At 37.0% G+C, this 18,506-nt stretch overlaps 1 protein-coding gene across 4 annotated transcripts in view; it reads right to left on the reverse strand.

Moving 5' to 3' along the window:
• Positions 1 to 18,506, reverse strand: part of MRPS28 (mitochondrial ribosomal protein S28) — a 126,926-nt gene that overhangs the window by 88,833 nt on the left and 19,587 nt on the right. For all 4 annotated transcript variants that reach the window (XM_032316902.1, XM_032316903.1, XM_032316904.1 and 1 more), the window contains exon 2: positions 14,480 to 14,661. In XM_032316902.1, the coding sequence (XP_032172793.1) occupies positions 14,480 to 14,661 (182 nt within the window). The remainder of the gene's footprint in view (positions 1 to 14,479; positions 14,662 to 18,506) is intronic.

Raw genomic sequence — 18,506 nt, forward strand, 5'->3', positions numbered from 1 at the left:
GTACAGATATTTTGTACACAATTCCCTCTGAAAGGTGGAAACTAATTCCCTTCCCCTCGAGTATGGACTAGGTTTAGTGACTTGCTTCTAATGAACAGAATAAGGGAGAAGTGACAATGCATGGCTAGGTTATAAGAGGTATCACAACCACCTCAACCTTTTTTAAATTATTCACTTGGGGGGAAGCTAACTACTATGTTATGAAGACACTCACAAAGCCCAATGGAGAGTCCATGTGATGAGAAACTGCGACCTCCGGCCACAGCCAGCATTAACTTGCCGGGCACGTGAAGGAACCACCAAGGCATCATATCCTCCAGCCTCAGTCAAGCCCTCAGATGACTGCAGTCCTGGCCAATGTTTTGCCTTAACTTCATGAGAAACTCTTGAGCCATAACCGTTCAGCTAAAACACTCCTGGATTCCTGACCCATAGCAACTGTGGGAAAGAATAAATTTTTATTGTTTTAAGCCACTCAGTTTTGGAGGAACATGTTTCACAGGTAGAAATAACTAACACGATCTCATCAAGCTCATTCTCAGTGCCATGCCTTTACTCGTGATTTTTCCCCACAGATGTCTTCTTAATATGCATCTCCTAATGCCCCTCCCCCATCTTTCAGACTCTAGCTAAAGTTTCCTCTCTTTGAGGAGGCCCTTTTTTTTTATGAAACCATTTCAACTTTCATTTCTCCAGCTTCTCCTCTGATTTCTGTGCTTGACCACATCACTCATGTAGGCATTTATCCCGGTATATTCCTCTGTATTCCTCTGTGCCCTATGCACGCTTCCTCCTAAAGACATCATACAGTACATTTAAACTGCATTCAGCACATTGTAATTAAGATACTCAACAAATAGTTGCTGAAAAAATTAACAAATCACACACACACACACACACACATATACTCACCCAGGAAGTGTATTTAATCAGTATAAAGTAGTGATGAACAGTAAGAAGCTATATCATATTAGGTCTGCTTACTTATTAGCTGCTACCCTTGGGGAAATGACTTAAAATCTCTATAGCCTTTGTTTCTTCAGTGTTTTTTAAATAAAGATTCTAAAAGCATGTACCATAGAGTAATAAAAAGATTAAATAATACATACAAAACTCAGTAATGTGCTAGCATAGAGGGCTCAACAAATGTTAGCTATTATTGTTCTTACTATTAACCACAAATTACAGAATACAAACTCCTGGGTCCCTGAGAGTTTCTACATGTTATAAAGTGGCAATCTAAATTAAAACAAAATTCTACACACTAAAGTAGAACTCACACTTTCTACTGAAAATAGCTTTTAATTTTTCTAAACTCTTATTCTTAAGTCAATAGAACTACAGCCTGAACCAATTGTAGGGAGTGCAGCCTTGACTTTTTCTCCTCTTCATCCTATTAAGATATTAACTTCAAAGCTTTTGCGGGAACACTTAATTGCTCGCATTCCTTAACAAGCAGCCACCATAGTAGTTTCCAGATTCACTTTTAACCTTTACAGTTCTGGGAAGGCATATATGGCAAACCTATTAGACATATAAATTTATACACAACTTCTGGGCTAACGCAGCTATACATACATGAATATGCTATACAAAGCAAATCAATTTTGCACATCAATCAAAATAGAATCTAATAGAACAAATCAATCCAACAGAACATGTCATGTATCTGAGAGGGGAAAAAAGAACCTCTAGTACTCTTCATTAAAAACATTTTTTTTTAATCTGAAGAATAACTGACAAATATAACATTAATTTCAGGTGTACAACATAATAATTTGATATTCATATATATTGTGAAATGATACCACAGCAAGTCTAGCTAATGTCATCACCATATATAATTATGCAAGAAATTTTTTTCTTGTGATGAGAACTTTCAAGATCTACTCTTAGCAACTTTCAAATATGCAACACAGTATCATTAACTATAGTCACCATGCAATATATCATATCTCCATGGCTTATTTGTACTTTTGAAGTCCCATCCTCCATTTTGCCACCCCCTACCTCCTGCCTCTGGCAAACACCAATCTGTTCTCTTTATCTGCGAGTTTGGTTTTGTTGTTGTTTTTAAGTCTAATGCTATTCAAAAGCCTGACGAGGTGTCATGAACGTAAGACACTTCTGGGATCGTATTTTATAATTTATACATATTCTTAAGGCTTCTTACTAAGAAATTAAATATAATAGAAGTTCTTTTATCCTAAAAAAAATAAATAAATAAGCAGAGCTCTGTTAAGAAAATATGATAGAATGATTTTCAATCACAAATCTATTTCAAAACATTCATACTTTTTAACTGTGTACCATGTCCTCTGGAAAAAAGAAAACCACTTATTTCAAATTCTTATTTTCTCTTTTCCCCCACCACCACACCTTGAAAACTTCAGTCTTTGAAACATTCAATATCCACCCACTCTTTATTTGACCCTATATATCATACAACCTGAAATAGAAACAAAGACTGGGAAATTAGCTCATTTTTTCCACCTTAGTGTCAAACAAAAGTACAAATAATATTCAGTGCACGTGCTAGTTACCTTAGAACTGCCAATCATGCTTGTTTTGAAACTCTTCGATTTTCAGAACTGTCAATCATGTGTGTTTTGATAGAGATGCCAGTGTAGAAATAATGCTTTAAGAGACGTGATCTTCATTAACACGTTAATAAATAAATAGATTTCATTTGTAAAACTGGACTTAAGGATTTTAGAGAAATATATACAATTCTTGAAAAATCAAAATTAAAATATAACAATAAAATAAAATTTAGAGAATTTGGCTCTCTAGCCATAAATATAAGCATGGCTTAACCACAAGGATATTATATTTCAGTAAAAAGAGAAATGTTCCTTAACTGACACTAATCAGTAGTTGTATGACAATGAGTGGGAATGAGAGAATCAAAACTGACCTAAATCTGAGCATTTAAATTTTTATTTTTCAAGCATACAAAAATATCAATATAATCCATTCCCCTTCTCCACCTCCCCAATACATCCAGACTTACTATCTATCTAGTCATTCATGTCTTAAATCAAACACCAAAATGTCAACCTCACTATCCATACTGAATCACCAAGACCTGGTTCTTCTACCTCCTAAATTGCTAATGCAAGTCTCCTCTCCTGACCCTCAGACTTAATTAATGTTCTCATCACTTCTTTCCGGAAGCTTCTTTATTGGCCTAACTCATTTCATTCTTCCAATATAGGCTCCACAGCACTGCCAGAATGATCTCATTGAAACACAAACCCAGTCCGTGTTTTAATGGCTCTTTATCACTTTCAGAACAAAGCCCCAATTTTTAAAAATAATATATAAATCCCTTGAAGATCTGTCTCCTGCCTATCCCCCCACTCTCTCATCCCTTCTCAACTTAAGCCAAGTAAGCCACTTGGGTTCCCAGAAAAGCCAGGCTCTCTCTCACTTAAAACTTTTCCAAGTGCAGGCACTTTTTACACTTTGTATCTCCTACTCTTCATCCTTTACAACTCAATTCAATTGCTAGTTCATCTGGGAAACCTTTTCTGACAACCTAACAGAATCACTGATCCCCTCTTTTCCAATCCTGTAGGATACAGTAAATAGAACTTACACAGTGTAATGTATATTGATTTACCTCTCTATCACCAACTGAATCAGACTCCCTGAAAGCAGGGAGTCTTTAATTTGAACATCAATAGCATTAAACACAGAGGTGACACATGACAGCTGCTAGTGAAATGCTTGCTGACTCAGTGAAAAATTGCACATGACCTAGTTTATTTAAAAATAAAGTGGATAAAGAAGAGTGATACATATGGAATATTATCCAGCCATATAAAAGAATACAATCTTGCCTTTTGCAACAACATGGATGGAGCAAAAGGGCATTATGAAAGCAAAATAAGTCAGTCAGAGAAAGATAAACACCATATGATTTTGCTCATATGTGGAATTCAAGAAAAAAAAGGGGGGTGGGGGAGAGAAAGAAGCCAAGAAACAGACTCTTAACTATAGAGAATAAACTGATGGTCACCAGAGGGGAGGCAGGTGGAGGGCTGGGTGAAACAGGTGATGGGGATTAAGGAGGGCACTTGTGATAAGCTCTGGGTGATGTATGGAATTGCTGAATCACTACACTGTACACCTGAAACTAACATATCATTGTATGTTAACTATACTGGAATCAAAATAAAAACTCAATTTAAAAAACAATAAAAATAATAAAATCAAAAGCTTAATTCTTGAGAATGACAAACTGCACTACAGGTACATTTCAAGCCAAACTAAGCAATGCTATAGAAGACAATACTCTGGGTTTAATAATGCTCTTAGGGAATTTACCCATTTACTTACAAATGTATCTAAGAATTGATATCAACTCAAATAGTATTTGAGGACCAGTAATCCCATCTTATTTTCACTAATATTCCTACTGGAGGTGTTATAGTCTCCACCACAATAAATACTCATGTTCAAGACACTCAGCACATTGACTAGTTCAACAAACACTGTCCTGAGATGTGACAATCCCTATCAAAGGCATCGGTGGACACGCAGTCAACACAGGCAAGACCCCAACCTAGTTACACTTCACTTATCAGGAAGTTACTAATCTGGTGACATCAAGTCTCCACAGAACCCAATGAGAACTAAGCAGAGGAGTTTAGAAGCTGTCAAAACACATGTTGAAGTCCATCTGCTAAAGCACATACACTTTACTTACAGAAGAGGCTGAGAGGTCATCCTCAAATACCAGCTGCTCTTATTTTAAGCACAATAAATCTGGTGATCAATTCATGGGCATCAGAATATTAGAAGAAAATTTAAAAGTTCAAAAAAGCTAAAAATGGAGACACAGGTAAAACAGCAGAGAAAGAATAATGACATCTAAAGGCAAAACACAAAAACTACAGAATTGGGAGTGTTGTGTAGTTAAAGAGCAATAGTTCTATATATTTGAATTATAATACAACACAGATATTAATGTTCATATTTATGACCTTGGTTCATCAAAAGCAAAGACCAAAAGCCAGGTTAAACTACTTTAGGTCTGACAAGGTTCAAGGAAAGTAGATGAGACATTTGATAAAAAGAATCAAAGAATTAAAAATTGAGGGGTGCCTGGCTGGCTCAGTGGGTTAAGCCTCTACCTCTGGCTCAGGTCATGGTCTCAGGTCCTGGGATTGAGTTCCGCATGGGGCTCTCTGTTCAGCAGGAAGCCTGCTTCCCCCACCTCTCTATGCCTGCCTCTCTGCCTGCTTGTGATCTCTCTCTCCCTCTGTCAAATAAATAAATAAAACATTTTAAAATTTTTTAAAATTTTTTTAAAAAATTCACTTAAAAAAAAGAATTAAAAATTGAGTATTAACACGTAAAGAGTCAACTTTCTACAATTTGCAGAATAAACTTTTTTGAAATAAGCACTCCCAAATAACAGGCCAGGTGACTCTTAGCTCTGATCACTGTCAGACATTAACCAGCTCCTGTGACTACAGGTCTCACCATAATTATGTTACGCATGTATTCTGAAACAAAGCCTGGACCCACTATCATTAGCTTATCAGTGGTAACTCTACCCAAACATATCAGATCATGCACACCACAACCAAGGATATTATAACAGGCTACCTACAATTCTTCAACAGACCTCCCACAGAGCCTTCCCACCACACTGTCTTCAGGGTCCCTTGTATAAAAACTGGCTCATATGTGAGACCATTTTCAGAGGGTCCTATGATACTTAGTAACTATATGTTGTGGGAGCTAGAGAGCAGCACAGTAAAGTGAAAAGAACATTCAAGGGCTGTGCTGGATACACACAGCCTCAAGTTTGAATCCCTGCCTTATTAATTACCAGCTGGGTCACTGCAGCATATTATGCTCAGAGACTCACTTTCTTCATTTGGAAAATGGAGAAAATATCCCCTACTTTCTTTTAAAATTAAAATTCAATTAGCCAACATATAAGTACATGATTAGTATCAGATGTAGAGTTCAGTAATTTATCAGTTGCATATAACACCCAGTGCTCATCACATCACCCCTGCCCTCCCCAATGTCCATCATCTGGTTACCCTATTCCCATCCACCTCCCTTCCAGCAACCCTCGGTTTGTCTCCTATAGTTAAGAGCCTCTCATGTTTGTCTCCCTCTCTGATTTCTTCCCATTCAGTTTTCCCTCCCTTCTCCTATGATCCTCTGCGCTATTTCTTATATTCCACATATTAGTGAAACCATATGATGATTGTCTTTCTCTGACTGATTTACTTCACTCGGCATAAAACCCTCCAGTTCCATGCATGTCGATGTAAATGCTAAGATTCATCCTTTTTGATGGCTGATTAACATTCCGTTGAGTGTGCGTGTATGCATGTGTGTGTGTGTGTGTGTGTGTATATATATATATATATATATATATATATATATATATATATATATATATCTCACACACATACCACATCTTTATTCATTCACTTGTTGATGGACATCTAGGCTTCCTCCATAGTTTGGCTATTGTGGACATTGCTGCCATGAACATTGGGGTGCAGGTGCCCCTTTGGATCACTACATTTGTATCTTTGGGGTAAATACCCAGTGCAATTGCGAGTCATAGGGTACCTCTATTTTTAACTTCCTGAGGAACCTCCATACTGTTTTCCAGAAAGACCATCAGACAATACATATGGAGTACCAATGTAGGTTTTCAAAAAAACTAGCTATTATGTTTATCAGATGGGAATATGGAAAGGGAACAATCTTAGATCACACTAGGACAAATTTTGTGAACTTGTGTGCTGTGTTAATAACAGAAGAAAAAATGTCTCAAAAAAAGGGCAGGTGACAGGTAAGAGCTTTATGTTTTTAAGTCACAGTGAAGCCCTCTGACTTTAGATTGGCTCATGGAAAAGTAAGTTAAAGTGAGAACTCATTAAAAAAGCATACACATATACTGTGAAGACATTAGGTTAGCAAATAATGCAAATACTCTGACAGAGGTCCAGGCCTTCTCGCTGAGGAGAGGTCCACTCACTGGAGCTCTGCACTGATTTCTTTATATAAGCAATACCCTTACTAAAATGTCTGGGAATGCCAGAATCAGCCACTTTAAAGTAAAACAAGAACAGAAAGACAGTTGGAAAGCAATTCCTTCCAGACTTTTACGATTCCCCTTCCCCATCTTTATGGTTTACTTGCCCAAACTAATTAAATAGTAGTTTCTTAAAAAATACCTCTCCTTGGGCACCTGGGTGGCTCAGTGGGTTAAGCCGCTGCCTTCGGCTCAGGTCATGATCTCGAGTTCCCAGGATCGAGTCCCACATCCGGCTCTCTGCTCAGCAGGGAGCCTGCTTCCTCCTCTCTCTCTGCCTGCCTCTCTGCCTACTTGTGATCTCTCTGTCAAATAAATAAATAAAATCTTTAAAAAAAAAAAAAAACCTCTCCTTTATGAGGATCTTTCCAAAACATTAAAATTAGCCTTTCTTAAGAACAAAAATCCTTTCCATACTCATATTTTATTAATTTATGCAATAATCAAAAAATTACTTAACAATATAAATAGCTTTTGGGGGACGCCTAGGTGGCTGAGTCATTAAGCGTCTGCCTTTGGCTCAGGTCACGATCCCAGGGTCCTGGGATTGAGGTCCGCATCGGGCTCCCTGCTTCTTCCTCTCCCACTCACCCTGGTTGTGTTCCCTCTCTCACTGTTTCTATCTCTGTCAAATAAAAAAATAAAATAAAATAAAATAAATATATTTGGGAACAAGCACAAGTAGCTTTAGCTAAAGATATAGTTGAACGGAAGAAGTGAAAGAACCAGATATTGTAGAGGACCACCGATTTCTAATTTTCCAGTCAATGCTGGTATCGGTCAGTGGGTTTTAGAGAAGAAAATTGTTGATTAATTTAGCAAGTCAGTTAATGCAATGATAACTACCAAAGAAGTTAATGCCTGAGTCATTCGCTCAAATTTGTCATAATCTGATTTCTGATTTCAAGTCACAATCTGACATGAAGGAAAAACAATATAATGATTAAAACTTTTAAGGTTGGTATTGTTAAAATTAGGCCCCATCCACACCTCCAAGATCTCTGAATTAATTTCTATTTTGCAACTCAGTCTAAGTGGATCACAATACTATTATTCATGCTTAAATACCATAGTTTATACTCTGATGACTGTGACTATTAATGTAACATCTTTCTAGAATTTTCTTTTAGAAGTATTTTTCAAACTTTTTTTTGTGGTAGAAATATACCATTTCCCACATACACATTTTTTTTTTTTTAAGATTTATTTATTCACTTGAGAGAGAGAGAGTAGGGCGGGGGAGAGAATATCTAGCAGACTCCCTCTCAGTGGAGCATATCTGTGGTCTGAGATCATGACCTGAGCCAAATGAAGAGTCAGACACTTAATTGAGGCACCCAGGTGCTCCCTGACTCTTTAAACAAAGTGTTCCAAAATTGTAATGTATAAAATGAAGATGGAGCCACTCTGAAAGTGGGGTCTAATTTCCCGGCTACCCCAGAAGAGTCTCTGAAACCTTTCTGCAGAACTCGAGAGCTTCTTGGGACAGAGGCTGAAAGTGTTCCTCTAAACTATCATCAGGGATGCCTGGCTGGCTTAGGCGGTAGAACTTGGGACTCTCAATCTCAGGGTTGTGAGTTCAAGCCCCATGTTGAGAATAGAGCAAGGTATAATAAAAAACAAGTATCAAAACAGAAAAGCTATAGAACTTATTAAAAGGCTATCACTTAGCTAATTAGAATATTCGGTTAACCAAAATAATTTCTGATTCTTATCAGTTGCTCTGAGTTTGAAACACCATGAACTATATTAAAAGCAATAATGAAAGAAACAAGTGTTGTTGAGGATGTGGAGAAAAAGGAACCCTTGTGCACTGCTGGTAGGAATATAAACTATTGCAGCCACTGGAGAAGACAGTATAAAGGTTCCACAAAAAGCTGAAAATAAAACTACCCTACAATCCAGTAACTGCACTACTGGGTATTTACTCCCAAAACACACACATACAAAAAACTAATCCAAAGGGATATATGCAGCCCTGTTTACTGCAGTATTACAGCAGCCAAATTATGGAAGTAGCCCAAGTGTCCACTGATAGATAAATGGTTAAAGATGATGTGGTATACACATACACAGTGGAATATTATTCAGGCATAAAAAAGAATGCAATCTTGTCATGTGCAACAACACTGATAGAAGTAGAGAGTATATAATGCTAAGGAAAATAAGTCACTCAGAGAAAGAGAAATACCACATGATCCGACTCATACAGAATTTAAGAAACAAATGAGCAAAAGGAAAAAAAGAGACAAAACAAGAAAGAGATTCTTCACTATAGAGAACAAATGGATGGTTACCAGAGGGAAGGTCAGTGGGGGATGGGTGAAACAGGTGATGGGGATTAAAGTTTACACTTATCACGATGAACCCTAAGTAATATACCGAATCATTGAATCACTTTTTATAAACCTAAAACTAATATAACCCTGTATGTTAACCATACTGGAATTAAAATTTTAAACTTTTAAAAAATCTTAAAAATAATGAAAAACTTAAAACATTTTGCCAAACTGGGTATTTTATTAAATTTGACTTATTTTTCTTTGCATTTAATTAACTGAAACTGTCCTAAAGTAGAACAGATTCAATGACACAGAAGTCAAACTGAAGAGAAAAAAATGATTCTCAAAAGGAATTTTAAAAAGCAGGTCAGGCTGATGAATGATGAACAAATTATGCAAAATATCTGCATCTTACTTGTAGGCTCTTAAGTAAATGTACCAAAGCAAGAAGTTATGCCCTTACTCAGTCACCCCCCTAAAATCTGCTCAGAGGCAGCCTGACATCATGGAGGTGGAGAGTAAACATGTGTCCAGCCCAAAAAGCTGCTCTATCTAATCATGTAATCTAAACTTGTAGATATGAAAAGGGGATGACCAGAGACCTAGCTCGATCTCATTACTTTCTCATTTGTTATTATCATCTTTCTACCAACTATAAAGACAACACATAGATCTAAATAAAATATTTCCCACCCAAAAATTTTGTCTTGGATACAGGTAGAAAGGCAAAGTAAATGAAACAGTAACTAAGCTGATTTGACACTTTTCTGTAATACCTTTTTTTTTTTTTTTTTTAGAAGGGAAGAGTGAGGGGGAGAGGCAGAGGGAAAGGGAGAAAGAATCTAAAGCAGGCTCCATGCTCAGCATGGAGCCTGACGTGAGGCTCAGTCTCACAGCCCTGAGATCATGACCTGAGCCGAAATCAAGAGTCAGACACGTAACCAACTGACCCACCCAGGTGCCTCAATACTTTCAAAGCGTAAGTGACAAGTAACTATAAGAGACGTAGGGAAGGGTTTTGGAAAGAACCTAAGCATTTCTACATATAGAAATCAAGAAATTTAAAAAATACTTTAGGAAGAGTAGAAACCTTTCCATGATGAATTAAAAACTGGACAACAAAGGATTTGCTAAGATAGAACGTTTCTCCCCAGAAAACAATGTATGCAGAGAGGGAGTTGTAGTTATTACCTACATAGCCATTAAGGTATGTATATACACAGATAGGAAGGGAAAAAAAGGAACCAAACCATTCAAGCCAAATCTTGACTAAAGTACACTACTCCCCTTAGCACATTATTAGAAATAACATTACCAGTCTGTAGGACCAGAGTGGAATAGAATTTAAGCCGTGACTCTTGTTTACCATTAGAAGAATTAACAAAAATGCACTCTGAGGGTATTTCAGATTTCAACAGTAGAAGTAATAATCAAAGCCCTTTCCTAACTACTATTATCTTCCACCTGCCAGATATTTTGTCACATTATCCTTTTTACTAATGTAATTACCAATTTTTAAAACCTATTTGTGTACTTCTTTACTATATATTCTCCGTCCCTCCAGTAGAAGTTGTTGCCCCAATTTCATGCGAACAGAGAGCTAGTCTGACTAGTTTACCAGCCCTTACGAAAGTGCCTGCCAAACTGAAGAGGTCCAGTAAACATTTGCTGAATGAGTGAATGGATGGATGAACAAATAAATCAATTCCTGCACTCTTCGTGATCCTCAGCCATAAATGTATTGATTTTGTGAGTGATTTGGGAGTTGAAGTGGGAATTTCTGCGGAGAGTGATTGGGTCCTGGGCAATCAGATGAAAGCAGGAGTTGAAAGATAACTACTGTAGGTAACTAAAAAAAAAAAGAGATGCAAGCATTTAACTTTGCTAAATGCATAAAAAATTTTTAAAAAGACTCTAATACAGAGACTGCTCCACAGGCTAGACAATTCACTTGAAAAATTATTATGAGCCATCCATGTCACCCCCAAAAATCTTTTGTTAAACAGATTGCTTCGCTGGCAGGAATTTATGTGGAGATGAGGGCTTCAACTATATAGTAATTTCTGTAACAGAACATGTGCTTCGGTGGTATATGTATAGTTTTCAATGAAAAATTAAGACAGTAAATATTGCAACAAATTCTAGTATTTAAACACTTAAAGCTATACTGTACATAAAATAAATTCAAACCGTATTATGGTACTTTCTAGAGAAATATCTAATCACAAAAACTGATACTTAAAATTCTGTGATGTATGAAATAATGTCTGAGAATCAAATCAGATACTCTAGTTTCTAAGGCATTTTGTAATATTATGTTCAAACATATAACATAATGAAAAAAAATTGATGTTTTAGAATTTTAACAAAATGGGAAAAAACAGTATACATAAAAGAATATCCACAAAGAAATAAATACCCATGAAAGAAATATCATGAACGAAATTCTAACCACAAACAAGGAAACACGTATGCTATATTTGCAAGTTGTAATAAATCTGACTGAACTGGTGAAATGCTCATAATTCAGCAGAGTTATCTGTAAATTTTATTTTTTGTAAAGTTAATACTGATGTTCTGGCTGCAAGTTAGGTCAGCTTGTAAGAATAAAGATGGCCGGGATGCCTGGGTGGCTCAGTCGGTTAAGCTTCTGCCTTCAGCTCAGGTCATGATCCCAGGGTCCTGGGATCGAGGCCCACATCAGGCTCCTTGCTTGGCAGGAAGCCTGCTTCTCTCTCTGCCTTTGCCTGCCACTCTGCCTGCTTGTGCGTTCTCTCTCTGACAAATAAATAAATAAAATCTTAAAAAAAAAAAAAAAAAAGAATAAATATGGCCATTGCACCTGAGTATCACCCATGGGAACATGATGAAAGCTTATCAACTGCAGGGAGATGAGAAGATTTCTTTGTATAAAATAAAACAGTACTTCGATTTTAAATATAGAAAATGACATATTTTCTATTAATGAAAAGTAGTGCCACAGCCACTACTGACAATATCCAAGAGCTTAGGATGCCTCTCTTGAAGGATAACTTAAGGACCACCTATCTTCACACTTGCCTCCTACAAAACCCTCATCAATAGGAATTCTTGAGTAATGTCATCATTACTTCACAGAAATCCAAATCACCAGGATTTCAAGAACAGTAATAATAGTAGCATCTGTTTATTAATGCCAGTCACCAATCTAAGTCTTTACATACATTACCTAATTTAATCCCTTCAATGACCCATTATACAATAGAAAGGCACTATTAATATCTGCATTGACAGACTTATTCTACTTAGAAATTTTTTGAGTTCTTACTATTTTTGACTAAGCATGTATGTTATTTGATACTAAGACAAGCTATCTTGAGCCATTACCTCTCAATGTGAGGTAGCATAAGCAGCCCATTTTCTTTGCTAGGTATGACCTGGTTCGTGGCACTTACTGTTTAGCCTGTGATTATCCGAGGTAGTGGTGTGCTAGAGCCAGTGGGAGCTGACTGTGTACACGTATTCCCAACTCTGCACTCAGGGCATTACACTGGTAACGTAAGATTGGCTATGGTGAGGGGTCACCTGGGTGGCTCAGTTGGTTAAGCAACTGCCTTCAGCTCAGGTCATGATCCCGGAGTCCTGGGACCGAGTCCCACATCAGGCTCCCAGCTCCAAGGGAAGTCTGCTTCTCCCTCTGACCTCCCCTCTCATATTCTCTCTCTCTCTCTCTCTCAAATAAATAAATAAAATCTTTAAGAAAGAAAAAAAAAGGACTGGCCACAGCGGGAGTGTTTTAGACCACAGAAATTGGCAAATCCGGGCCTTTTCTATTGGAGAACTAATTATTAAATATTTATTCACATGCCACTGATCTGAGGAAATTTGTATTAAGTTTGTCAGGTCCAATTCAGATTCAGAGAGAATGAGTTTATGTCTCTGAATCATTTGAGCCCAGTTATCAACTGGACCTTTAGATACCCAGAACTCTCAGCAGAGAAGCAACACATACACATTTTCATAACTGCTCTCTTAGATCTAGAGCAGATTCTTTCCCTATTCATCTCTACACTATGACTCATTCTTAAACATCACAAACTTCTTAATCACTGTAATTCATCCTAAGACACCAATGAGTACTAGAGTCACCATTACTTTATGTACTATTAAGAATAAAAAACATTGGGACGCCTGGGTGGCTCAGTTGGTTAAGCAGCTGCTTTCGGCTCAGGTCATGATCCCAGCGTCCTGGGATGGAGTCCCACATTGGGCTCCTTGCTCCGCAGGGAGCCTGCTTCTCCCTCTGACTCTGCCTGCCACTCTGTCTGCCTGTGCTCGCTCTTGCTCTCTCTCTCTGACAAATAAATAAAATCTTAAAAAAAAAAAAAAAGAATAAAAAACATTGCCAATTAAAATGACATATCAACTCTAAGATGCATCCTGGTATCAAAAATACTGAAATTTTTTAAATGTTCACAATAAAAACTGGTGGGAAAAATAATTTCTATACTGCTTACCACTGTTTTCCAATCCCAGAATCTTAGTTCCACATCTCCTTTCACTCGTGATATGCTACTCCTAGATCTCCTACCTTAATGGCTTCCCCAGTGCATACTTATACTCACAAGTATCTTTATTTGTAAGTTATAAACAATGAATTCTGTTCTATAATACGGAAGATTATATTTCTGAGAAAAGATGCAAAATAAGAAAAGAAAATGATAAAGCATCGGAATTTGGTAGCAGGAGAGGAAAGGAGCATGAAGAAGTAGAAAGGGAGGCATCTCTGAGAAGCAGTAGACTGTGGAACAGAGAAAGAAGCAAAAAAGATTACATGTAAAATGGCCTGAGCAGTATGTATCACTATAAAGCCTATTTTAATTTCATGGCGGGGAACAGTTTATTACCAGGTAATAACTTCCCTAAAAGTGCTCTCGCTGCTTTGAGAAGATATGAACTTAGCCTAATGTGACTAAAATGACATGACATGAATCACCTAACTTCCCTAACTAACATAATGAAGAGAAATAAAACATATTTTCTGACTTTTAGCAAATCACCAATTAAAGTTCAATAATACTTCTGCGGTATCTCAACTTTTATCAACACTCTCAAAACACCTAGAAATGATTCTACTTACTCTCCATCCACTTCTGGTCTTCTACATACACAATGAAACTTGCCACCAAAATCTATATAAAGATCATTTTCTACAATATGGAAGATTCGTCCAATGACTAGTTTATCCTTGGCAGGTCCCATCTGTGTAAGAGGAGAATGTCTCAGCATAGATGCAAAGGATTCCACATTTTTTGGAGAGCCCTAAAAAAAAAGAGGAGAGATTTATATGCATATAATTCAAAATAAAGGTATAATATGATAGATGTAATAAAATCTTACAGGGGAAACTTTTAAAAGTCAACATGCTGTATATTTATATTTTGTGACAATACGAAAAAAATATTTAAATGGAATTTTCCTTGAAAAAACTAGATATACTCTTCAACTTCCTCTTCCTCCTTTTCCTTTTTGAAGAGGAAACCAAGAAAAGCACTTATAAGAAATGGTGCTGATGTCATGGCTCAGAGTAGAATCTGGAATATGAGCAAAGTAAGGACTATCCTTAGATAAAACCTCCTACCATGGGGACAGAGGGGGCTCAGAGTCTGAGCATGTGAGTAGGGCATCCAAGAAGGTGATTAACTTTATTCCTAATACTGATCATCTGGGTGGGGGGGAACGCCTTCAAATTCAAGTTTAGTGGGAGTAACTAAACAGTATGGAGGTTCCTCAAAAAATGAAAAAGAGAATTACCATATGATCCATTAATCCCACTATTGGGAATTTAACCAAAGAAAATGAAAACCAATTAGAAAAGATACATGCATCCCTAAGTTTACTGTAGCATTATTTACAACAAAAGCAACCCAAGTATCCAGTGACAAATGAATGGATAAAGAAAATGTAGTATAAATATACAACAGAATATTACTCAGCTACAAAAGAAAAAAAAAAAGAGATCCTGCCATTTTCAACAATATGGATGGAACCTAGAGCATACAATCCTACATAAAATAAGTCAGAAGAAGAAAGACAATTATCAGATGATTTCACTCTGATGTGGAATTTCGTGATTTCACTCATATATGAAATTTAAGAAACAAAATAAACAAATGAACAAATAAAAAAAGAGACAAACAAAAAAACAGACTCTTTAATAAAGAGAACAAACTGGTGGTTGCCAGAGGGAGAAGTAGGAGAGGGAAGGAATATGTGAAACTGATCAAGGGGATTAAGAGTACACCTATCATGAGCATTAATGTACAGAACTGCTGACTCATATCATATACTCCAACTAATATAACACTGTATGTTAATTATACTTCAAATTTTTTTTTGGTTTAAATACAGATTAAGATAAAAGTGATTAAGGATCCTTCAATTACCAGGATGAACATGAGTTCTTGCTATATAGTATTTTGAAACAGTTTTGTTATAATTTTCTTCTTTTTCCTAACGCAAAATTTCAAAGGAAAAATAGCTTCTTGTTTTGTGCTGCTCATTTTCTAGGAGTCTTTTTACATACTGAATGTACTTGAGGTATGACTGAACCTATAATGCAGATTCCTTACTTTTTTTTTTTTAACTTACAAATTTTTTTCCAAACACATGGTTTTTCAGAAATCCATGAGTACAGACTTATACTTTCTACCCGTCTTTAATTTGTGTGTGGTGTTGTATGTGCATTCTCTGGCTCAAACTAAGGGAACTACTAAGTCTCTGTTTGTGAGAGCTAATTACAGAAGAATACTAACAATTTAATCTACCTACATCACGTATTTGGAATAAGTTTTACATCTATTATTTCAGGGAGAATTATTAAGAGTTTGATAGTATGCTTTCTTTACAAACTATACAACCATTTTATGACTCATTTTTAAGGCATGTAGTACTCCAAGGATTACAAACTCAGATGCCAGGCTGGGTGGGGATGTGGTGAGCAGCAGAATATGCACCAGTCTCAAAGGCAGAGCCACGACAGCTCCAGCTGCAGCCGCAAATCGAGTCCAGGGCTGCCACATATTTTGATTCTCCAAGAAAAGCCAGAAATCCATGTATGAACATAAAATTCCCAATTTTACCATGTTTATTTTTTTTAAAAGCCTTTTAGGGATGCCTAGGTGGCTCAGGCAGTTAGGCGCCTGCCTTCAACTCAGGTCATGACCCAAGGGTCCTGGGATTAAGCCCCATATCGGGGTCCCAGCTCCTCAAGGAGCCCGCTTCTCCCTCTCCCACTGCCTGCCACTCTCCCTGCCTGTACTCTCTCTCTCCTCTCTCTGACAAATAAATAAAATATTTTTAAAAAATAAAAATTTAAAAAGCCTTTTACTTTATCAATCTGGTAAAACAAACTCTGACCCAAAGACCAAAAACTTATGACCTCTGCCTCAAGAAAAAGAAAGTCAAAAGAAAAGAGAGTCAAAACATTTGGCTGATGCCAAGTACCTCAGACGCAGGAAGGTTATGGTGACAGATTTCAGTGAGTCAAAACTCACTGGGAAGGAATCCTGAGCACCCAAGTGCTCACCTAAACCAAAAACAAATCTACATGCCAAACAAAGCTGAAAAGGTAGCAGGAATATTACGCTTTCAGCCATACCATTAGTTTTAGAACTCCACAGAGTATATTAAAGATACTTAAACAAGCACCTCAAAAAAATAGCTTTTTGTAGGGAGCCAAGGGCAAAACAAACTCTACGCAGGCACAGGCTATGAGTTGCCCTCTAGAGGTAGCGCAAAGAGTCACACCAACCCAGCAGGGACAAGAGCTGCTACTGTAACGTTCCACTAGGAGCCACTATGTCACCCATAAAGGCTCTGACCAGAGCAGCTGAAAAGAGCACTGCTCAAAGACAAAGGAGAGTATCAGCTTCTGGGTCTCATCCTGCTTGCAGTCAAAGACGGTCTTTTCCTCTTCTTCCTATAATCTGCTTTCTCATTACCCCACTTCGGTGGTTGACAGCCCCTCCTTCCTCTCTCTCCTTCCTTTTCCTCCTCCTCGTCTTTTTCTCCCACCACCACCTTTGGAAGACTTTCAGTTGAAGCCATGGTCCAATTAAAACAGCCTTAAATGATAGGAAGATACAGCAGTAAATCTAATAGTTAAACATTTATTGAAAATGATTTAGCCATCACTATGGCCTGTTCCTAAAATAGCATGCTCTCCTTTATAACTGTGAAGAGATATTTGAGCTAAGAGTAGTAATACAGTAGAAGATATTTCTTCCTAAATTTTAAAAAATAATTAAGTGTTAACAACTAATTATTTAATAAGATCTCTTCAAAATTTTTTTTTTTAATATGTTGTAGGGGAGCCTGGGTGGCTCAGTGGGTTGGGTCTCTGCCTTCGGCTCGAGTTGTGGTCTCGGGGTCCTGGGATCGAGTCCCGCATCAGGCTCTCTGCTTGGCAAGGAGCCTGCTTCCTCCTCCTCCTGTCTCTCTCTGCCTCCTTGTGATCTCTGTCAACTAAATAAACAAAATCTTTTTTTAAAAATCTGTTGTAAAATATTTACATTAGAAATTTCATAAAATTATGAATAATTATTTTTATACTGAAGCACAATCAACATATAATATGATGACATTATAAAAGTTTCAGGTATATAACATAATGATGTGTTATCTAGATACACAGTGAAATGATCACCACAATAAGCCTGGTTAACATCCATCACCATATATACTTACAATATAATTTTTTTTCTTGTGATGAGAATTTTTAAGATCTGGTCTCTTAGAACTTTCAAATATACCACACAGTATTATTAACTATAGTCAACATGTTGCATTCCCTTGACCTATTTTTTAAGTCTGTAGCTTCTGACCCCATACACTCCCCCACCCCCCATCCCACCTCTGGGAACTCCTAATCTATTCTCTGTATCTACGAGCTTCTTTTCTTATGAGCTTTGTTTTTATTTTTTGTTTGTTCAGATTCCACATGTAAGTGAGATCATACATATTTGTCTGCCTCTGTCTGACTTATTCCACTTAGCATCATGCCCTCAAGGTCCATCAATGTTGTTGCAAATGGCAAGATTTCCTTCTTTTTCATGACTGAACAATACCCATTATATATACATACACATATATATATACAATATGTA

The sequence above is a fragment of the Mustela erminea genome, chromosome 16, assembly GCF_009829155.1.
Source record: "Mustela erminea isolate mMusErm1 chromosome 16, mMusErm1.Pri, whole genome shotgun sequence".
Lineage (NCBI taxonomy): Eukaryota > Metazoa > Chordata > Mammalia > Carnivora > Mustelidae > Mustela > Mustela erminea.